This window comes from Eubalaena glacialis, chromosome 2 (assembly GCF_028564815.1).
Source record: "Eubalaena glacialis isolate mEubGla1 chromosome 2, mEubGla1.1.hap2.+ XY, whole genome shotgun sequence".
Taxonomy (NCBI): domain Eukaryota; kingdom Metazoa; phylum Chordata; class Mammalia; order Artiodactyla; family Balaenidae; genus Eubalaena; species Eubalaena glacialis.
In genome coordinates, this window is record NC_083717.1 from 173,943,080 (window position 1) to 173,967,059 (window position 23,980).

At 38.3% G+C, this 23,980-nt stretch overlaps 1 protein-coding gene across 1 annotated transcript in view; it reads right to left on the bottom strand.

Moving 5' to 3' along the window:
* The window catches only part of SEL1L (SEL1L adaptor subunit of SYVN1 ubiquitin ligase), a 55,997-nt gene that overhangs the window by 18,908 nt on the left and 13,109 nt on the right, over positions 1–23,980 (bottom strand). The window contains exons 4-12 of the mRNA XM_061181149.1: positions 14,638–14,805; positions 13,147–13,252; positions 12,180–12,342; positions 9,354–9,407; positions 9,204–9,263; positions 6,784–6,865; positions 6,268–6,422; positions 3,009–3,065; positions 621–689 (exon numbers count right to left, since the gene is read on the bottom strand). Coding sequence (XP_061037132.1) covers positions 621–689; positions 3,009–3,065; positions 6,268–6,422; positions 6,784–6,865; positions 9,204–9,263; positions 9,354–9,407; positions 12,180–12,342; positions 13,147–13,252; positions 14,638–14,805 — 914 coding nt within the window. The remainder of the gene's footprint in view (positions 1–620; positions 690–3,008; positions 3,066–6,267; positions 6,423–6,783; positions 6,866–9,203; positions 9,264–9,353; positions 9,408–12,179; positions 12,343–13,146; positions 13,253–14,637; positions 14,806–23,980) is intronic.

Genomic DNA, 23,980 nt, shown 5'->3' on the forward strand with positions numbered 1-23,980 from the left:
TCTCTTTGTAAAAGCGTTTGAGATATAGTCTACCTGAGCCTCCTAACCTTAGGACTTGGCTACAGATGAAAATATCCATTGGTTTATACTGTGTTAGTTTTCCAAATAATGAGAAAAAGAAGTTTTGAGATTATGCCATGACATATGGAATCTATTCACTAAGTCTCTAGACTTAAAGGTTCCCTTGCTTGAGAAAAGAACTGCACTGAGAGGTGGGTGATGGCTATCATATTTAAGACAATTAAAAGGTCTGCAGACACATTTCAACTCACTCTAAATGTCTCTTATTCAGCATGAAAGTAAACAGGTAATTATGACAGACTTAGCAAAAAACTGCACAGCATAAAGAATAAATCCCTTAATACACAAAAAAGTAGGGGTGCAGACAGTGATAGTTAACTTCGATGGAGAATTAACATACTGACAAGCAAATGCTATGTTACCTTTAAGTTACTTAAGAAAATGCCTCAGAATAGCACTTAAGACAAGATATAATATGCTTGTATTGGAAATTTTATTTCCAGCTTATATTTGATAAATTGTAGATGATGAATATAATACGTGCTTACTATGTGAACACCTCTTGCTATTACAGAAAATGTTCACAGGATGTACAGTACCTTTCCCAAGAAGGCCATGGCATGGGAATTGCCAGCATTAGCTGCTAAATTGAAGTAGTCAAATGCTCTCTGTGAGAAAGGAATTTATGAAAATTATTAGTTGTTAATAGAAACTGCCCTTGGCTTTTAACCAAAATAATTACTTCAGGAACATTTAAAAAAATCTTGTTATACTGCAGTATCTCAGTTTAAGTAAATGGCAACACAACGTCTACTGGTTGTCTGAGGTACCCACCCCACTTCCCTCTCATATCCAATCCATCACTAAGTCCTATTTCTTTCACCACTAAATACTGATACATCTTGAATCCATCTACTATCCTCCATTCCCATAATTCTAGTGTAAGCTGCATTATCTCTCAGCAGAACTTCTGGAACGCTCCCCTCCCTGATCCTTCTGCTTTTATTCTTGGGGTCATCCAAAGCGACTGTTCTTAAATCTCAACATGCTGGTCCTTCCAGCCCCTTGAAGTGCTGCAGGGAATACACTGACGTGACCAGACACTGTTTATCTCAGTACTGTTTCACCTTGCTCCCTGCACTCTGGGTACACCAGCCATGTTCCTTCCTGCCTCAGGACCTATACACATGCTGTTCTTTTTGGCCTGGAATGATCTTACCTCCAAGGTTCAACTTAAATGTCATCCACGTCTCTTCAGAGACAAGTGCCACCTCCCCCTCATTAACCTATCATTAGACTCATTAATTCTCCTTTGTAACAACAATCACAATTTATTACATATTTGTTGGTGTGATCATTTAAAAATTACCTAATGCTTCTATTAAACTTGAAGCTCTGTAAAGGTAAGGACCAAGGGTAAGGTCCAGCATTGTATCCTGAATGCCTTGCAGTGAATGGGATAGGTGGTACTGAAATACTGGTTGAATTCATGCAATTATATATTGGGAACTCCTTTTCTTCTGTGAAAATTTATCACTGTGTAATTGTTTCACAGGTAGGCAGCATACACCACCAAGAATATCCCAAAACTTGTTGTGTAAAGGTATGTAGCAAATTCTTAACCAGAATTCTGTTCTCTCACCTGACATTTTTACTAACCAGTTCATCTGATGCTTCACTGGCCTAATGACATGCAATTTTAATGACCTAAAGACACCTAAAGTTGACAAAATGCTGTTTGAATAATAATTTTAAAAAGCATCAATATTTGGTATAGTTTTAGTGATAATGTATCTTGTTACAAACTAATTCTTAAAGTTGATGCAATATGGTGCTTGAAATAACCTTAATTAGAATGCTTAACTGGTGTGGTAGAAAAACAGTTTTATTAGTTTGACGAACATTTATTGAGAACTTAATATTATACATGCTAGGCACTGCCAGGTGCTGGGAATGAAGTGGCAAACAAGGCAGACATAGTTCATGCTGTTTTGGACCTTATATTCTAGCAGGGGAAACAATTACATAATTAATTTATAATGGACAAAGGCCACAGGGAATACAGATTTTCAGAAGTCATAACTGTGGTCCATGACCTGTTCTTGGAGTGGGGTTGTGGTCAGAGGAGACATTCAGGGGAAGAGATCCTGGAATTGAGTTCTGGAGAATGAGTAGGATTGTTATGTTATGTTATGAAGAAAGGAGGTGGGATAATAATATTCACTCTAGTCAGAGGGACTGGCCTTCCAGAAGTCCTGAGACAGGGAGGTTCTTAATATTTTCAAAGACCTGAGAAAAGGTCCGTGTGCCTGTGACTCAGAAAGCAAGGGGCTGGTGAGGTAGATAGAGACTGGTACAAGGCCTTGAAGGTCATGTTAAAGGTTTTGGTTTCCAAGCTACTAGAAATTACAGACCACTCAAAAGAGTTTTAAGCAATGGAACTGCACGATCAGATGCACAGTTTACAAAGACAGGCTATTGCTTAGGAAATGCAGGCAGGTAATTATTCACACAAGTGATAGGTATATTGATGGCAAGAAGGGAAGAGATGAGCGATACACAGGACAAAAAGCAGACCAAAGTTGCTGAGTGGATATGGATCTGACTGCTATAGTTGTACACTCCTAATTTCTCACAAACTCAACAGTGAATTTTCCTCAGTTCTAGGAAATATTTTCCAATAGGAGTTTTTTAAGACACACTTCTATCACAATACCTATAGAAAACCAAGACACTGTTTATGCATTTTTGGCCGTATTGAGAACTAGGTTTTGGAATTAATAAAACCTTTCCCATCACTACGAGGTATGATCACATTTTTGTTCCTCAGTTTCCTCAGGGGTTAGATCTTGAAAGCTCATTTGTGATGTTATCAACATCCATTAATCACAAAGCTTGATACTGTCACTGACTTAGCAAGAAATATATCTGGAGCATCATTTCTTGCTATAATATGAAATGTAAAGCCCTAAGAACAGGAAGGTTACCTGATGGTTTTGTTCTACTCCACGGCCTCCGTGCAGATGCAGCTGTCCCAGACCAACCTGAAAATGAACAAAAAGGAGGCAAGAGTAAATGGCAGCACCTGCCTCTGGCATGTAATGAAATTAGACCCACAAGAAACCATTTGGTCACAAAAAGGTTTCTGTTCATAACACAGAAAATTAAACATTTAGTCTTAATTCCCTAAGATATTACTCTAACTTACATTTTTTGTTTGTTTGTTTTAAAGACTCTTTCGATGTGGACAATTTTTAAAGTCTTTATTGAATTTGTTACAATATCGCTTCTGTTTTATGTTTTGGTTTTTTGGCTGAGAAGCATGTGGGATCTTAGCTCCCCGACCAGGGATTGAACCCACACCCCTTGCATTGGAAGGCGAAGTCTTAACCACTGGACCGCCAGGGAAGTCCATATCCTACATTTAAAAAAAAACTAAAAATGTCTGCTTTTAGTTGCAAAGTATCCTGAAATAGAGGTGAAATAAAGGCATATCCACACAAACTAAAGAAAAGTTCAAATCTTTTGAACTAAAGAGTATTCTTTAGGAAGAGGGAAAATTATTCTGGGAAGCTTGGAGATGCAGTAAGAAATAAAGAACAAGAGAAAGGTAAATTTGTGAGTAAATCTAAATTGGATGGACTGTATAAAAGAATAGTATCTTGTGGGGTTCAAAAACATATAGGATTAAAACACATACAGACAAACTCAAACCAAAAGAGGATAAGAAAGGAGAGAAAAAGGAACTTGGAAAAGCAAAATAAAAGTGAGATAGAAAATTGAAACTCAAATATATCACTAATTACTCTATTTAAAAGACTGAATGGATTAAGAAAAATGAACAAAACTAGTCATTTGATGCTTGCAAGAGACATACCTTAAACATTAGAAGGTTGAAAGTACAAGATAGAAAAGATATTCTAAATACTAACCAAAAAAAGTAGTGCAGCTATGCCAGTATCGGGCAAAATACAACTAAAGTAAAAAATATTTCTGGAGATAAAAGAGGTCATTTCATGATACAAAAGTTAGCTCAACAGAAAGATAACAATATTAAGTTATGCATTCGACATGGCTTAAAATATATAAATCAAAACTGATGAAACTAAAAGGAGAAAGAGACAAATCCACAATCAGAGTGGAAAATTTCAGCAATACTGTCTCAGCATTTGACAGAAAAAGCAGCCAAATTCAGTAGGGATTCAAAAGATTTGAACAACAGGATTAAGAAACACGACAATTGACACATATCAAACACTACACCCAACGACTGTAGAAATTCACATTCTCTTTAGCGCACAGAATATTTGCCCAAACTGACCAAGATGGGGCATCAAGCAAGTTTCAAGAACTCTCAAACAACTTAAGTCATACAGAGCATATTCTGACTACAGTGGATTAAGCCAGGTATCAACAACAAAAAAGGTAAGCAGAAAATTCCCATGTACAGTTGTCCCTTGGCATCCATGGGGGATTGGTTCCAGGAACCCCACAGATACCAAAATCTGCAGACGCCAAGTCCCTTATATAAAATGGCATAGTATGTGCAAGTAACCCATGTACAACCTCCCGTACACTTTAAATCATTTCTAGATTACTTATAATACTTAATGTAAATAGTTGTAAATACAATGTAAATACTATGTAAATAGTTGCCAGTGTGTGACAAAGTTTGCTTTTTGGAACTTTCTGAAAAAAAAAAATTTGTTTTCAAATTTTTTGATCCACGGTTAGTTGAATCTTTGGATGCAGAACCTGCTGTTACAAAGGGCTGACTGTATGTGGAAACTAAGCAATTCATTTCTAAATTACACACAGGTCAAAAGAAATCACGATGAAAATTAGAGCTAAATATAATGAAAATATGATAGTGGGAGAATGTATTATACTAGCTATCAAGTTCTATAAAGCTATGAAAATTTGAGACAGTATTTGCACAAGACATGTACAAGAAAATGCATTATTTGTAACAGCCCAAATCTGGGAAGAATAAAATGGATAAATTGTGGTAGTTTCATACAATGAAATACTATATAGCAATGCAAATGAATGAATTACAGCTATGTGAAAACACATGGATTGATTTCACAAACATAATGCTCAGTAAAAGAAGTTGATACCAAAAAAATGCTGTATGGTTTTTTTCTACATAAGACTCCTTCAAAAACAGGCCAAACCAATCTATGGTGTTAGACGCCAGCTCAGTGGTTACCTACGGGCAAGAGGGAAGAGTTAGGGAAGAAGAGTTCCAAAGAGGGGCTTCCAGGGTCCTAGTTACGCCACACAAGAGGTTCCCTTGCTGATAATTCATTGAGCTGTACTTCAGCTTTGTGTACTTTTCTGTATTCACGTCATAACTCAGTAAGTAAAAAAAAAAAGAAAATGATATACTATACCACACACTTTTTTCTTTAACTTGAGATTTTCATTTAATACACTGAAATCAGCTTTCTACATTAAGTTGTATTCTACATAATTTTTAATGACAGCATAGAATTCTATTATATTGGAGTGTCATATTTGAGCCAAATAATTCCCTATTGTTAAGCATTTAGAGTGTTTTGAATTTTAATTGGTATCATATAAAAGAAAGATGTATAATCAGAAGAGACAACTTTATTTTAATTTCCACGAGCTAAGATATGGCTTAAGTTTTTCTTTTCTTTTTTTTTGTTTTTAATATTCCCTTCTGTTAGTCTGAAAATTAACTGTTCTTAAAATGGACAGCGAAGTTCTCCTTTTTATTTTAATATCATCAAAACAACCCATGAAACAGCATATTATACATGATACTTTGATGTACTGAATATATCATACAGTTTACATCAAACAAGCCTACTTCTGTCCTTGACCTTGAGAAAATTACAGTCTAAGGTAAGGAAAGGAAACATGGATAGCTCTGAAGAGCATCTGAAATTCCAAATGTGCCAGACTTTTTGTTTGGGGGGGGTGACAGTTTCCATCCTGGGTGACCCCTGGAAGAGCCTTCATCACCACCGCAATGCCGCTCCATTTAAGCAGCAGTTTCCAACTGGGGTGCACAGCGGAGTCACCCTGGCCAGCTTTCATGGAACCATCAATATGCCTGGGCCACATCCCAGGTGAGTCCAAATGAAAGGTCGTGAGAGTGTGGTAATCATGTAGCTAATAATAGCTCAGTGAAAATGTTATAGATATAAGTGCTTGCCCCCAGAGGCTGTCACATACAAGGCAGTAAGATCTCGTGGGAGACGTTTAAACACATACCTGTGCTTGCACATCACCTTTTTCAGCTAAGAACTGGTAATACTGAATCAAATCTTCTTCAAGCATTCCACTGTTCATTCCTGGATTTTCCACCTCGTCAGGCAGCCGTATTCTCTGTACTACTGAGCCTCCCGTCAGTGAGATATCACTAGCAACTGAAATGTGGACAAAGTAATGATGGGGATGAAAGTCAGATGGACTGTCCCACAGAGGGAAGTACAATTCCAGCTGCCAAATGCTGACAGACCTATGTTAAAGGAAATTGTTTCCATAGTGGTCTGTAGAGTACAAAACAGTAATCTAAATTCAGGTTTTTTTCCCCCACGTAATATTAAGAAATGGAACCCAAAGCAAATTTTTGAAAAGTACTTCTTAATCAACTAGTTTAAAGATGATTCTACTTGAGAGAAACAGTCACAGTATTTCAAGTAGTACAATGAAAATACATGTATTTAAAATTAATTCTGTTTGGTTTTTTTTTGTTTTTGGTAAGGTGGAAGGCAAAAAGGTAGATACCATGATTAGCAACAAGACGATAATGAGTCAGTGCAGATTCACAGCTCTGGAGGACCCCAATGCCAGCCCAGTATCGGTAACCCTGTAATACAACTTCAGGTGAGAAGAAGGTAGTTTCACATGCTTCAGTGGCATTCTTGTGGGAACAAATAAAGCTAACTATACGCAGAATATAATTTTGCTGTCCTTTGATCCAAGTACTTGGCTACATCATTTATCCTGAGTTTTACGTTCTGAGGTAACTTATTCAGCAACTTCAACAACCAGGCTAAGAACTAGGAAATAAAGAATAAAGTTCCGAGAGCAATCAAAATAGATGCCATCAACTTTATGTATGCAGTGCGCCCGTTTACCTATAAGAGAAAATTGCTTGGGCTCTTGCTTAGAATAGATGTCAATCTTACTTCAGATACAATTTTAACAAAAACAGGTTAATCTTCCAAAGTAGCTCTTAAAGAAGGAACAAATTAGCAAAATAGGGAAGACAAGAGACTACTAGAACAGGCACAGTAATACCAGCAATAAATGACTTCAGAATAAGGGGGAAGATAGCTAATTATAAAGAGCAGAAGACAGAGCTCTCTGGAGCCATTTAGCACAGACTCAAATAGCTTTACCAATTTTAACAATCCTTAGGGAATGACTGTATAATAACATGTATAACATTTTTTTTTAAACTTTTTTAAAAAAATAAATAAATTTATTTATTTATTTATTTTTGGCTGTGTTGGGTCTTTGTTGCTGCGCACAGGCTTTCTCTAGTTGCGGTGAGCGGGGGCTGTTCTTTGTTGCAGCGCACAGGTTTCTTATTGCGGTGGCTTCTCTTGTTGCACAGCACGGGCTCTAGGCGCGTGGGCTTCAGTAGCTGTGGCACGCGGGCTTCAGTAGTTGTGGCACACGGGCTTCAGCAGTTGTGGCTCGCGGGCTCTAGAGCGCAGGCTCAGTAGTTGTGGCGCAAAGGCTTAGTTGCTCCACGGCATGTGGGATCTTCCCGGACCAGGGCTCGAACCCGTGTCCCCTGCATTGGCAGGTGGATTCTTAACCCCTGCGCCACCAGGGAAGACCCATAACATGTATAATATTGATACTTAATGTTCTTGTATTGTAGCCACCATCTAAGGAGACTGATAAGTAGTTTAAAAAGATTTGTGTCAAAAATATCTAATATTTCTTGAAAATTCATCTAAAATAACTTTTCAATTACTGTTTGAGGAATAAACGTTCCTGGAGATTAAATGAACAAGTGAAAAAGACTTCAAAATTAGTGAGGAGTGTTTCAGAAACCTAGAGCAACGCCCTTGTTTTTCACTTACTGAAACTCCTTCAGCAGTTTACCTCTGTAACAGGACTAAGCCCAAGCTCCCTGGTGTGATGTACAGCTGTTTACATGATTCCTGTCTACCTGTCCTGTTGATAAACTACCTGGCATTCTATTTTCCAACGTTTTAGTTGCTCCTTTCTTTAGAAGTATCTCCTTAAATCCCTCTCCTTCCATTGCCAGTATGGGTGAGGTGCCTTTCAGGTGATTCCCTGACATTCTCATGCTGTATTGTAACGACCTCCTTACTCATGTCTCCCTTTCTACATTAAAAGCTTGTTGTGCGATGGTATTACATCTTACTGACCTTTGGAATTCTAATGACAAGTATTCAGTAAATATTTTTGGAATACACATAGGGAAAATTATCCAGGATCTACCCAATTGGCCAGAAAACTAGATTTTCCTTCTTTGTTAAGTCTCATAATCCCATCAATGACCAGGCCTATAGACCCCTCCAGATTTTGGACTGGTTTCTCTGCTTTCAGTCTCATTTCTGCTCAATCTATTCTTTACATTCCTGCAAGAACTTACATATTTATTTGGAAGACAGTAATATGGGTCAGAGGTCATGTGGACTCACCCAAAGTCAATTTATAAAGTAGAAGGGAGATTAAACACCTCAGCAAAAAAGAACGTCGTGGAAAGATTCTATATTTTAACACTAAGCCGTTTAAGTGATCAACACTATCAGGTAATATGTAAGAGATACTCTGTAATGAACTTTATAGGACACTGGTTATTTGTATAGTTAGTCTTTCATCTATTTAAATGTAAAATCTGTCATAACCCAATCTAAAAAATGATTCTGACAAACAATTCCAACTTATAGAAAACTGAAAAAGAACCATTTATCAGATTTCCATTTTAAGGGCAATCAGCCAAACTAATCATTTTAAAGACAAACTGTGGACTTTACCAATTTTCATCCACATGTAGATTCAATTGCTGTTTATCCATTAACAAGAAGCTGAAGGACATTCAATTGAATATTGGGTCTTAATGAATATAAGTAAATTTCAATCATGAAATCTAGAAAAGTTGTGGCCACTTGTAAACCAACTATTCAATGTTATTAGCCTTCCATTTAAGTCTTACTTACCAAAACCATGTGGGCTATTAGGTTGCCCCCAAGAGCTCCAAAAGTATAATAAACAAGGGCCTGTGAAAGAACAAAAGATGCTTAACTCAACATAGTTACATATTTACCCAATTCAAATTGTAATATACAATAAAGTTTTAATAATATTACCTTTGCCTGACTTGAATTAACACCAAGCCCAGAAGCATAGAGAAAGCCAAGAGCCTGAAACAAAATGATAAAAGGCAGACAGTTTTATGAACCATGAAAAGATGCAAGAATCTTTAAATGCTAAAGGATTTGAACAGTTGCAAATATGCACAACTGTGGAATTAAAAAGCCTCAGAAATGCATTCAAGGTTTTACAAATTACACAATGAAATATAACTTTAAGCAACTAAAAAAGCTTAGCTTGAAGATTAAAGACAATTTAATAAAACATCAACTAGAAAACCGAAGCTAAACGGATTTAAATATGACTTTTACTTGATTCTTGATGAACAGCTATTATGAAAACAAAATGTCTCCTATATCATTACATCAACATATTATCTATCTATGTGAAGGGTGATACACAATGATAGTGGGTAAGAGATTACTAAATAAGCTATCGCAGGAATAAAATGAGGCAGCAAGGGGCTAAGTTGAAGGGGTCAAGGGAGAAAGGTCACTTTACAACACTAGAGCATACACAGTTTTCTTAAAAAAACCCAACCAACCAAACAATGTATTGGTAAGGTTCTACCCTTTGCTCTCTGAGGATCATCCCTGATGACATGAAAGCATAGGCTAAAGTTGTAAAGGCAGGTGCTATTCTCATCAAAAGCCACGAGCTCTTCTACATTTCCCAGCCTCCCTTGAAGTTAGGTAGGGCCACTGCCTGGGATGTGACCAGATGGGATGCAAGCCATTTTCAGACCTGGCCCTTAAAAACATCCCAGAGAATCCTCCAGTCCTCCCTTCTCCCTTCGTGATGGCTTGGAAGCCCCGTGTTCCAGATGGTATATAGCTATATGACGGAAGCAGCCCCTGACCCTGAGTCACCATATGAAGAGTAACTCAGGCAGGAGAGCTGCATGGGACCTGGCATGAACAAGAAATAACTCCTTGCCGTGTGAAGCCACTGTGATTTTGGTGCTTTGCTTCATCAGCTAGAATTAATTATGGTGGAGAGAGTGCTTTGCAGTGTATAAAGCACTGTGGCATTGTAAGGTTCTATTATTAGAGGGAAAAGATGCCTTAAAAGTAAAACCATTCCTCAGAACAGAATGTGTCTGAAGATAAAGAATATATGTGTGAATTTTACATAACCTGATTTATGTAAAGAAGGGAAAAAAAGCTTTGAAAACAAAGGGGAGCAATTAAGATATAACCTGTTTATAAACCAAAACCAAGACTACATAAGAGTTGCAGACTGATCAGGTTATCAGTCCTGTGGAAAACAATGGTCCAAATGCCTTTACTGTTTACATAGTCTGAAAACAGACTTCCTCTGTGACTAGAAATTTTGTTTTATCTTTAAGCAAATCCCGCACCATTGATAAATCTTTATTATTGAAGGCATTTTTTTTTTTAAGTGGGCAAAACACCCTTGTAAGTAGGACACAAAACCCAGAAACCATAAAAGAAAAGATGAATAAATTCAACTAAAGTTGCTTATTTTACATGAAAAAACTTATAAACAAAATTAAAAGACAATATAAAGAATATAGATAAACAGCCAGATGCAGAGGTACAAAGGGCGAGGTTCGTAAGCGTCCTGAGTGCAGGAGCTTCTGTCCGCATGGAGTTGGAGTGTACCACCTCCTGCCACATGGATGTGTTCACCAACCTGGAGGCTCTCCAAACCCCAGAGCTGAGGGATTTTTATGGAGGCTTCTTCACATAGGTATAATTGATTAGTAACTCAATTCCCAGCCCCTTTCCCTTCCCTCTTTTGAGGGCATTTTAAATAAATGTGGTGGCCCCTAAATCCAGGCATCAATCCTAGCATTACTAGTGGGGAGTCAAGCAGATATTATGTATCAACTGGCTCAAAGGGCAATATGGAATCAGAACATCCGCTACACAGTAGCCTAACTAAAAACATTTTACTTGAGTTCATCAGCCTTTAGCTGTGTCATTCAGTTTTAGGAAACACAGATGATGAAGAAACAAACTAAAGGACACCATGAAGAAGCAAATAGACAAACTGAGGTAGAACATTCTGTAGAAAAACTGGCCCTATCTCTAACACAGAAAAAAAAAAGAAAGGGGCGGGCTATGCTATAAGTAGCAACCAAATATAATTATAGTCCTGGACCAAATACTGATTTGGACAAAACAGATATAAAGAAAATGTTTTGGCTCAACACCGTACGAATATGGTATGGGTGTTATATGATGTAAAAATTTACTGGAATTGGAAGGGCTAAAGGCTACTGATTGAAAAGAGCAAGTTATGGAATAGTAGGCAATGACATTTTATTTTAATAAAGAATTTACACGAAGAGAAAGGTCTAGAAGGGTACTCATGGACTAACATATTACCTGTGCTTATGTCTGTGAGGTACATATGTGATGTTTACTTTCTTAGCTTTTTTAGTTTGTATTTCTAGTTTCCTTATAAAGGACATGTACTGCTTCTGTAATAAAATATTTTTTTACAAAAATACCAAGATTAACAGAAGCTGGAGCACCTGACCTTAGGGAAAAAAAATACAATGGTGAGTAATTTCAGATAAAAAACAATTACCTTCGTTTCATTCTCTGAAGATTTAAGTTGGAAAACTACAAATATAATTTTGGCAAGATGCAATTGCAAAAATGCCTAAAGTGACTATAAATGTTCTCAAACTAAGGAAAAAGACTGTCCAAGAAGACTAGGAAAATAATCTGCCACAAAATTAATATTTACAGTTTTACTTGTTAAAGGAAGTCAGGGCAACGAAGAGTATCACGCTGTTAAAATAAACCAGTGCTGTATGCGGAGAGATCCTCCATGGAAAGTACACTTACAGTTTGTCCCTTGGGAGAACCTTCCTCAGTCAGTTTCTCAAACATCTCTTTTGCTGCCTGGATATTCTGTGTCAGGTAATCACCAAACAAAAGAGCATAGGACACTCTCTCCAGGGCCTTGGTATGGTTCATGCTTGCTGCCTTTTGAAGATACCGATATGCTCTTTAAACATAAGTAATGAAAAAACAAATTAGCAATATTTTGGAACTGCCATTAAAATTTTTTTCAAGATCTCCTAAAATGCAGCTTAATTTCCTTATTCTATAGAATCCCTCTGATATTTTATTTTTACTAAAGTAGTGTTACTTACAAAACTTACTTTTGTTTTTACATAAGGTACCAGTTCTGTTATTGCAATATCTTGGAATTCTAATTACACTAATAGTAATCCTAAAAAATTCGATTAAAAAAGTTAACTAGATTTGCAATGTGAGAACTGTAATAATATGGTGTCTGGTAAATAATCTAATGAATGATAACCACCACAACTGTCTTCTTTGCACAGACTATAACAAAAATCAGCTGAAATTAAAGGGACATAAAATGTTACAGGACAATCACTTGCTTTATGTGCTTTCATTCCTAAATTCTAGACTTTGCAAGAAAATTACAAAGCAAAACCAAAAGACAGAAAACACCTGACAACAATTCCTTTTGTTTTGTGTCACTTTGAATTCTGGATACTGTATGTATTCCTGGCTCTGAGAAATTACTATAACTTAATCAAATATCGCCATTTGCTCACTGTTCATTCTTGTGACTGGTATTTAGGACCTTTTTACCCCAACAAGCTAAAATCTGATAAAAGTAATGCTCCTAATGTTCATATATCATATTAAGTTTTCTTGTAATGCAACTTAAGAAATCCTTTGTCTCTGGCAGTACATTAAATTTTAAAAGTACTTATCCATTTATCTCAGTAACGGCCTATCTCAGGGGAAGAATGGAGTTGGCCGTGCTACCTACTCTCTTTTTTGGCTTTTCTTATTGCTTCCATTGAGGATTTTCATCCCAGTCTGGTACATCATTTCTGCTTCCTGCATTTGCCGTCTTTTGGCAGCCTCTTCTTCAGCTAAAAACAAAATTTACATTTTGCATTTACATGGATAATTCTGCACCAATTATTTATCAAACATCAGTATGTATTCTTTCTTTTGGGTGGTCATGCAAACACAATCCATGATCTTTCACCATTTCCAAGTCTGACTCTAAAGACACATGGTTTTCAGTATGGCCTTTATCTGACAAAAGATAAGACTTAGGGAAAAAAAACCTCATTGAAATCACTTTCTTTCAGAGAAAGCAATATCAACCTGCTTTTGGAGGGTACTTTTCTGCTAGTAATTCTAACTTTTTATATAATTCAACTAAAATTTCAGTAGGAGCTTATGATTATATATGCCAAGGTCAGCTAAAATCAGGACAGTAAAGAACAGAAAAACACTGTTGTGGTCAAAGAACACTTCAGTCTCACCTGAAATGCTGTATATTTTACAAGGAGAAAGTATTTGATTAATTACATAACAAAAATGAGTGAAAAAAATTGATTTTTATTAACTACAGATCCTGATTTAATGTTCAAGTTCTCTATTTTTTTTCCTATGCACTAATACAACCCTGAAAATCACAGAATTATTGCAGATTTCTCAAAAATTATTTTGTTACTGTAATATAGCATTTAACAGAAATATAGAACTCACCAAGAGACATTTGAGTATTTCATGAGGACTAATATTTACAGAAACAGAAGAGAGGTGTTCTTGCAATATAAAAACAAAATCTGATGTGTTAAACTGGAGTACTTAATCATACTGGCCTACATCCAAAGACGGACTGTATGACATATTCTAGGAAGGCCTAAATAGTCTATCAGAGCCATTATTCTGAAAATGTCATTTGGTATCAAATGAGGTATATTCAAGGTTTTCCGTTGTTTTTTATTAGTTAGAAAGTTTTTCCCAAAAACACAGCTTGCATTTAGAAGTCAGTCCCTTCGTACTGACATGAATACTTAGGACAGTTAAATATACTATATTTGTCAAATGTTACCTTAGCACAGTGCATTTCGCTCAAGTATTCAGGAAAGGTATGATCTATCTTTCTTTTAACCACTATTAATTAACCTTCACCGTAATGTTCTATTTCCTTTATTGCCAAAAAATGTTTCACATTAATTAATTTAGCAGCCTGCCTGAGAGTTTCAGAGCAACCCGTGCACACCAATGGAAAACCACCTCTAAATAAGGCGCAAGTGTGATAAGCCACCTGAGTGACAGCCTGGAAGTTAAGTACACTGCACGTTTCCTGCGCTGACGTCCAGGCTTTCAGGCAACAACCGCGTCATCGACGTTGACCATTTCTCACAAAGGTGGAAAATGGACGGCTACAAAAAGGCCTTTACACTGTTGCCCGAGACACAAAACAATGTGGACATGCCGCCTACTGAGCAATACTTACTTTCACAAAAGCCCCACTTTTCATCTGCCTTGTAGTCATAGGTTGTAGCACACCACAGTCTGCCATCTTCCCTCCCATCTGAGGTACACTCATCATATTCCTTATCCAGGAACAGAAAAGGGAAGTGGCAGGGCTTCCCATGTGCTGTGCCTTCAATGGCGGTCAAAGCTGGAAAGAAAAAAAAAATCTAAACATGAACAGCACCTCTGGTATTCATGGATTTAACACTGTCGATTTCAACTATGAGAATCCAAAGACACAGATACATGATTTGTAATGGGAAACATAAAAGAGCCAGCATGGATTTTGTTCAGGAACGATGGGAAGGTGAGTCAACTTAGTGAGCATGGCTAGCTGACTACCCAGCTCTATATCTAGGTTAGAATTTTGGAAGGTCTTGAGATAATAACCTAAGAATATCAAAAGTCTACTGAAAACAGCTGCCCAACCAGTTAGCAAAAAATAAGGCAAATGCAACTGAATCAATTCCACTGCTCAGCACAACTCTCCTTTTTTTCCTATCTGAATGCTGTAAGTCAATTTCTTCAATAATATAAAGTTACACAGGGAAAATGCTCCCCCAGGCAAAGTTAATCACTCACATACTCCTCTGTGATCCCCCAGCATTTTATTAGAGTACTGTTCACACTCACTGAGCTTCTTTCTTTACCATACTCTAGCTCCCACTAGACTTTGAGCTTGTTAAGGGTAAAAACCATATCTCTAGTTTGTTCTGTAAGTTCTGTCCAAGTGTCTCCTAGGTGCTGGGAATTATGCCAGGTGCTGGAAATGAGGGGGAGCAGAGGTCTCTGCTACATGGAACTTACTGCCTAGCAAGGAAGAGAGACATTAAACAAAAGTATGATTGATGTTATGGAAAGGAAAGCTCCCCATCAGGAACTGCAGTTTACACTGAACCTCACGGATGTCTAGGAAGAGGAGGTGGATGAAATGCTTTGGGGTGGGGTAGGGGGACAAGCATTGTAGACAAAGGAAAAGTATGTGTTAAGAATCAAATGAAAGACAGCATGGCATATTAGAGAAAATAAAGTTCATTATCTCAGAACACGTAGTGTGAGCGTCAAACTGGACAAGAGAAGAAGCTAAAGAAGCACGAAGAAGCCAGACTAGGGAGGTCCCGACAAGTCTTACTAACTCAATTTGGATTTTATCCTGAGAACAATGGAAACTCAAGAGTTTAAAGTAGGAGTGACATGCGCATACTTATACTTTACTTAGAGAGGGGACAATGGAATGCAAGACTGGATGCAAGGTGACCGGTTTAAAGGTTGTGACAGTGGTCTAATCGAGAGGTAATGGTAGCCTGAAGAGGACAATGAAATGGAAAAAGTGGATGTGCTCAAGTGATGCTAAGGAAGTAGATATGGTACTACTTACTGACTAGATGTGCAGATGAGAGGAGAGAGGAATCAAGGAAGGCTCCCAGGTACTAGGCTTCAGGAAGTGAGTAGGTGGCTGTCCTTACTAAGACAGAGAGCACTAACGGAGGAGTAGGTTACTGGGGAGGGATGAAATGGATCAGGAGGGAGACAAGGTAAGCTTTGCTCCTGCTACATTCAAGGTAGCTAACAAAAAACAAAACAAGTGAAATGTCTTAGACATCTTTTCAGCTGTAGCCAAAAAGAAAGTTCTCCAGTTTACAGATATATTTGAAGGCAAGAGTATGCATAAGAATGCCAATTAAGAGGTATATGAGAATACCAAAGGGCCAGGCCTGAGCGTAGGCTCCAACCATACGGTAAGTATAAGTACATATATGCCAACGTTCATTGGTTGCTTTTACATGGAGAATTTAATTAGGCAGCAGAGCTTAGTAAATAACAGTATAGGTTCTGGAGTCAGAACACCTGACTCAAACCCTACTGATTATTAGCTGTGAACTTTGAGTAAGTTATTTAATCTCTCTCCTTACCCATAAAATTATTTGGATATAATCTCCTTATCTACAAATAGGGATAACAGTCCTTGCTGCATAGAGTTACTCACAAAGATGAACTGAAATAATACATGTAAGGGACTCATCATGGTGCCTGCCACTTAAGGTGGTAAGAGTCTAGGAGATGGCAATTGCTATTTTATTACTGGCACTTCTGCTCTGAAAGGCTAGAAAATGTATGCTCTTTCTTTCCTGTGTAAAGAAGAATACATTCTAAGACTAATTTGAAAATTATTTTCAGTAAGTTATGAAAGGCAAATGAATTCAAAATGGTTTACCACCAGATAAATGTCATTCACCATCCTGGTAATCACTGACCAGAGGCAAATAACTTTTTCACCTTTGATTTGTCCACTTTTTAAGAAATGATCTTTAATGCAACATACAAGCAAAGCATCCTTTATCAACAACCTCACAGGCATCACTTTGACTACAGAATCTGAAAATGGCGCTCCCACGCACTGCTACTAGATTCAAATTTGCTTTGGAAAGATAGTATCTGTACAACTGCAGTTTGTAAACTTGAATTTCAACTTAAATAACATACAATGGTTTAAAGTATATTTGATTTTTCCCTATGATAACAGAAATTTCTGTTTTAAAAGCAAATAAGAATTGTCATAAGAATTCTAGTTTGCCAGAACTTATATTTTCTAAGTGGTTCAAATACATGAAAGCATTCATTTTCATGTGATGGAACAATACAGCAGAAAAGAAACTGGAGAGAACCCAAAGGTTTTTGGCAACAAAAGGTTTTAACCTACTACTGAGTCAGCACTAACTTAAGCAGGAAGAACTCCTAGGGTACACCTGCTTTATCAATTTAGTAAAACTGAAATATCTTGGTCAAAATAATGTGTTTATTATTAAGTTAGTAGAAAGAAAATTTGTATCTCTCAGCTATCTTCTCCAAGCAAAATCACCGCAGGGAAACTGCTATTACCTTTTAAACTTATTTTAAAGTCTTCCAAAAGGTACTGACTGGGACTTGCTAGTTTCAAGTCAATAATCTCAAGTTGATATTCCTCACAATAGCGTTAATTTCAGTTAATTTTCTTCCATGGAGAAATTCTCTAAGAATTTCGAAGCTATTATTTTAAAAACAGCCATGAGAACAGTACCAGTTTTAAAAACAATGGTAATCACTGCTCTGGCATAATGAGGCTGACTGAATATGCAATTTGAGTTAATGATAGCCAGTAATCAAATGTGACACTTAAAATGAAAGGGAAAAAAATGTGTTAAGTCAACTCTGCACCTTCATGTAAAAATGACATAGTATCACAATCTATTTAGACCTTGAGAGTAAGATATTTAACTTACGGTATTTGAGAACTTATAATAATGAACAGACTGCTCTATATTTAAACTAGTAGAAATTTGCTCTTGCAAAGTCAATTAGAATCATTTAGGAAAGCTAGAAAGGTTTTTAACAACCCCCACCCCCCTCCGCCCCGCTCCCGCCCCAAACCCTACCTGAACCTGTAATCCTTCAGTGCTGGCCAGGATATAGGTAAATGGGAACTTCCATACTGTTGGCAGGAGTGTAGAGGGGCATTCAATAATGTGTTAGAATTGAAAAGCTCCATACACCTTTTGATCCCATTTTTTCACTTCTGGGATGTTTACTTAATAGAAGTGCTCCCACGAGGATACAAAGAGGTATGTCCAAGAGAGCATTTATGCATCATCATAATTTTAAAAACATAAAGCCAAAAAGAACTCAAAGGTTTATGACAAGTAGGTTGGTTAAATCAACTACAGTGCAGGAGTTACAGAGAAACCTGGGCATCAACACAGATGGAATCAAAGGTCGCTAGAGAATGGTGTAGACAGAGCAGAAGATAACGGCTGAGTCTTGGGGGGCAACCTTACGTTTCAACATCAGGCAGGTTCCGAGGAACCACAGCCAAGTGAAGAAAGCATCTTCAGAGAAAGGAAAAAAAATACATGAGGGGTCGGTAAGGTAAGGACCAAGAACTGAGCAGGTATTCAGCAATTAGAATGCGCCTGGAGGAGAGTGGCTTTAGTGGTCTGGAGGGGACCAGGGCCTCGTCACACTCAGATTAGAGAATGGAAAGAGAGGAAGTAAAATCAGTGAATGGAGACAACTCTTCCAAAGAATAATGCTAGGAAGGGGAGTAGAGGAGTGAGGTGTTGCCGGAGGGGCACTGGGGGCCAAGTTTTGGTTTTTCTAATATTCAGATATTACAGCATATTTGAACGTTGGTGGAAAGAATTCAAGAGTGTGGGCAAAGAATGTCGTTTGCCATTCAGTAAACAAAGAATGTTGTCTGCCATAGAGCCACCAGCCACTGCAGCTGCGTCCCCAACAGTGCACCCTGAGGGGAATTCAGGATGGAGAAAAACAAGATACCGGCTCTATATAGTTAAGATGCATATCTAAGGAATAATTTCAATGAGCCCAGACTCTTGCATCTTCCCAAACACAGAAAAGCACTAAAATCATTAACTTGAGATGTCTGATTTTTGTGATTAGCAGTAATATTTTGATGTCTGACTACATGTATTTTTTTCTTCCCAGCAAAAACTATATATCTTGGTTCCTCCCTTACCTCTTAGGAGCAGTTCCTGAGAGCTATCTGAGAGGCTGTCTCCCACCATACAGTCCTCAGTAAGGTCCCCGAATAAAACATAATTTGCAACTTTTAGGTTGTATGTTTTTCTTCAGTTGCCAAGAAAAAACAATGTAAATGTGGCTAGAATGTTGCTATTGGTACTGAATTAAATGTCCTGGAATACAAATACTCATATCTTTTCCTCATTTTTAATTGTAAAATCAAAACAAAACAAAAACATCAACTTCTTGATCCATACAGATAAAGGCAAGGGATTTAGCTCTGCAAATTCCTCATTTTAAGAGCATTTACCCTCTATTGAAGACTGATATTATATCTGTAAGTTTAGATGGGTATTCTGTTAATAAGACGACTATTTAATCGTGCTGCTTGTTTGAAGCAATTTTGTACTTCCAAACATACAGCAGTAAGTAGCATTTTAGTCAAATATATTTAGAGTCAAAAATATAGTCAAAAAATATATTTATAGTCAAACATATTTACAGTCAAAAATGTGTCAAAAATTGAAACACAATTATTTAATGCTAAAAAGGTACCAACCTCAAGATAACTGTCCTATAGTGTTCAGCAATTTTAGTAAACACAAAGATAAAAACTCAATCAACCAACCAATCAACATCAAACTTCCTGAAGTACTACAGACGGAACATAAATAACAGATGATTTGAAGCAAACCATACTTGAGATAAAGCAAATGGTATAGGCCAAATAAAGAGGTATTTACCGTTGACTGAGAAATATGGTATAGTAATCTTCTAGGGAAAATAACAATTTTGTTATTTGCTACAAGAAGACTGTTTTCACCCAAGGTTGAGAATGCTAACTACAGTTGAGAAATTACATTAATGAAGGACAGACAGACATGCAGACTATACTAAGGAAGGCATTGCTTTAAGGATTAAGATGTATTTTTCTGAAAAATAATGAAATGTAGTCACCTAGAGAATGAACAAAAACATTAAGATCAGAGTTCATATAAGCTCAGTTCTCCCTGTGAAAATAATCATTCAAAAGAAGAAAAAGAAGCAAGCACTGGCCCATGTGCCCAGAAGAAAGTGACAAAAGCTTCACGACACTTAGGTGACAGGCAGTCAGAAACCAGAGTGAAACTTGCTCAGGAAAACTGCTGCTTAAGAACAGTGAGTTTGGGGACTTCCTGGTGGTCCAGTGGGTAGGACTCCACGCTCCCAATGCAGGGGGCCCGGGTTCCATGCCTAATCCCACATGCACGCCACAACTAATAAGTCTGCATGCCACAACTAAAGATCCTGTGTGCCACAACTAAGATTCTGAGTGCCACAACTAAGACCTGATGCAGCCAAAATAAATAAGTAAATATTAAAACAAAACAAAACAGTGAGTTTCACTAAATAATGGCTGTAAAGGCATTTTCAGTTTAAAAGCCCTGGTGGGGTGCTTTTCTACAAGGATGGTCTCCCAAAGGCATTTGCTTCCACAAATAATTTCTTGTACAACCGAACAAAAGAAACAACGATAAAAGAAACCTCTACATTAAAGTTAGACCTGTTGTAGGTTATGGCCTATGTTTCCTTAACCATTTATCTTCTGTTTAGTCAGAGTACTAAGGTTTGTTTATTCCTTGCCATCCCCCCCCCTTGCATGTGACAATGAAGCAAAAATGCTATCCTATTACTCAACCAACTTTCTTACTTCAGAACCCAATTTTAAGCATGTTTAGTAAGTTTAAGCTCAGTGCCATTCAAAACAGACCAAGATGCTGGTTATTTGATTTTTTTTTTTTTTTAAGACTATTAGGGTAGTGTGTTTATTGTAGAAAAGACAATCCAAGCAATGGGAAAGTATACAAAATTAAAGAAAAATCAGTCATCTTTAGTTAACCACTGAAAATTATCTTTCTCCGAAGGTAATGACTGTTCCTAGAAAAGAGGTTCATTTTTCTTTTCAAGTGCGAATGTGGGGGAACAAATGGCTTTCTTTCCCATAAGGGACCTGTGATGGTTAACTCTGTGTATAAACTTAGCTGGGCCACAGTGTCCAGATGTTCGGTCGAACACAACGCTGGGTTTCTGTGATGGTGCTTTTTGGATGAGATTAACATTTAAATCATGGACTTTGAGTAAAGCACATTACCCTCCACAATGTGGGTGGGCCTCAATCAACCAGTTAAAGGCCTAACAGAACAAGAGCAAGAAGGAATTCTGCCAGCAGAGGGCCTTCAGTTCTACTGATATTTCTCTGGAGAACCCTGAGCAATAGAGGATCAATGGGGCGCGAGCTGGTTCCTTATATGGGGTGAGGGTAGGGGTGTGTCCAGGGGTCGGGCCGGAGGGGTGCCTTAGGTGGTCTGCCCACCCCTTTATGGTGTTGTGTGCAGGGGGCATGCTCAGTACCCTGCTTTTGCTCCCGACCCCCTGCTTTTGCTCCCGGCTCTTCAAAAGTGGCAGTTGGGTTTTTTGGTCTCCTGTTATCTTTTGACCATAATTTTGCCCCACTGCCACACGCAGGCAGTTATTTTTAGTCCCATTCAGTTTCTATATATTTGTTGCTCGAGGAGAGGTGTGTCCAGGGGCAAGCACTGCAGCACTGCAGCAAAGGGTCCCGGGTCCCAGGCTTCTCTCAATACTAAGTGAATTATTTACAGTGTGACATTTTCACTTATCACTGACATTCCTTCAGGTGGCAGCCAGTGTAGATTGGCTAACAATTTGTAACCCCTTCCTCACCTCTGTAGGGCTAGGGACGGTCAAGTGATAGTTTTGGAGGTTCTACTAGTGACTTCTGAGGGAGGCCTCTGCTCCTCTGATGCAGGCACCGCTTCTTCCTGAGGACCTAGGACCTGGAGATACAGCTGCCACCAGGTGTGACCGCCTGGGACAAACATGACGATGAAGTCTATTTACTAAGGAGACTGAACAGGAGAGAGAGAAGGAGCTGCAATCCTTGATGGCACAAGCCCTGAACCACCTTATCTACGGAGTTCTGGTTATGTGCGCCAAATAAACCTCTGCTCCTGCCACTGTTTGATGGATTTTCTGTTATGTGCCAACAAAACATGTTCCTTTTAAAATGACTATTGAGTATTCTGTAACAGGGGAATACCACAGTGTAATCATTCCCCTCTTGGTGGCCCTTCATTCATTCATTTTCAACAGATGTTTACTGAGGTGATATGCAGAAAACAGTTAACACAACAGACATGACTGCCAGCCTTTGAAAGGTTGGCCCTTGGCTGGCATCTGGGAACTTAGACTTCGGGAGGGTTCCTGCCACCCTAACCCTAGTGACTCACTGTACCTAAACTGCTTGTACAAACAATGTGGTTTATGCTCAACATCTGCTTTCCTTCTGGGAGTCTGCAATTCTGGTAGATTCCAGGCGGAGAGTGATTACATGACTAGTCTCCACTAAAAACTCCAGGCACTGGGTCACTAATGAGCTTTCCTGGAAGACAACATTTCACATGTGTTGTCACTTGTGCTAGGGGAATAAAGTGCATCCTGTGTGACTCCACTGGGAGAGGACCCTTGGGAAACTTGCACCTTGTTTCCTTTGGACCTCATCCCACGCTGATTTTGCTTTGTATCCTTTCGCTACAATAAATCATAGCTGTGAGTACAACTATATCCTGAGTCCTCCCAGCAAATCAATGAACCCACGGGTGGTCTAGGGGGTCTCCCAATATCAACTGGCATCAGAAGTGGGGTTCCCTAAACCAACCCTGACTCACTGAAAGCTGGTGAAATTTTGGGAAAAGAAGAATAAGGGGCCAGGTGTGATGTATCTTTGGTGCCCAGTTGATTATGGGGTTATCCATGGTATGCAGCAGTAGCTGATCTGCTGTATGCTATGAGAGGTAAAAGTTACCTGTGGAATCTGAAAATGATAGATCCAACTCCTGGAGAGTGGGCGTGCTGCATCCCACACTGCTTCTGGCCATGCTGGCTAAAGTGATCCCTTTGGGTTTTGCTCTCTCCTCCAAGGGAGGAAAAAGGGCCCCCAAATGCCCAAAGGTGAAAAGGCCAAAAATGTTAAAAGTCTGCATTGTTTTCTTCTCCAAGTGGGCCGGGGGTGGGGTTTAAATCAGGTCCCAGGGCTGGAGCAACATTTTAGATAAAACAAAACAACAACAAAAAAAGGGAGGGAGGTAACACCACAGCAGTTGTTTCAGCCTAGCTGCTGCTGCAGTACCTCCTCCACTCCCCTTCCTCCCCTGCATTCCAGCCTGGATCTTCCCTGGCAGCTGCAATGCTAACACTGCAAACACTGAATTTATTGCTAGGAGTTTAAGTAAATTTGCAATGAGGGAAAAGAAAAAAAAAGGAAAATTTTTTAGTGACTTTATATTTTGTGGTTATGACATCTGGATGTATGGTAAAAATGGATATAAAATGTTAAATGCTTGTAACTGCATACATGCCAGAGGAATCATCCTGATCAAGCGAAGCTGCAAAAAAAGAAATGTGTTAGTGGGACACAACTTCCTTGCTTTTTGCCGCCAGTGGGCGGGTTGGAATTTAAACTCTCTGAGTATTGGAAACAGAACAAGTCTCTGTAACTGATGAGTTTTGCTAAGGAAGGCATGGATTTTTGCTTGTTGGAGCCTCTGGAAAAAGGGAGACAATAAGAAAGAAAGGTGATCTACAGATGGAGATCTACTTTTAGAGTTCTAAAAAGCAGGTTTTAGTTGGCTAATGAGAGCTTGTGAAAGTGGAGGTCTGTCCCTTAGAGACCGATGTGCATATTTGTGAAGGGGTCGATTTGGACTTGAAGAATGACAAAACCAGACGGTCATAGGAAAGCCTTA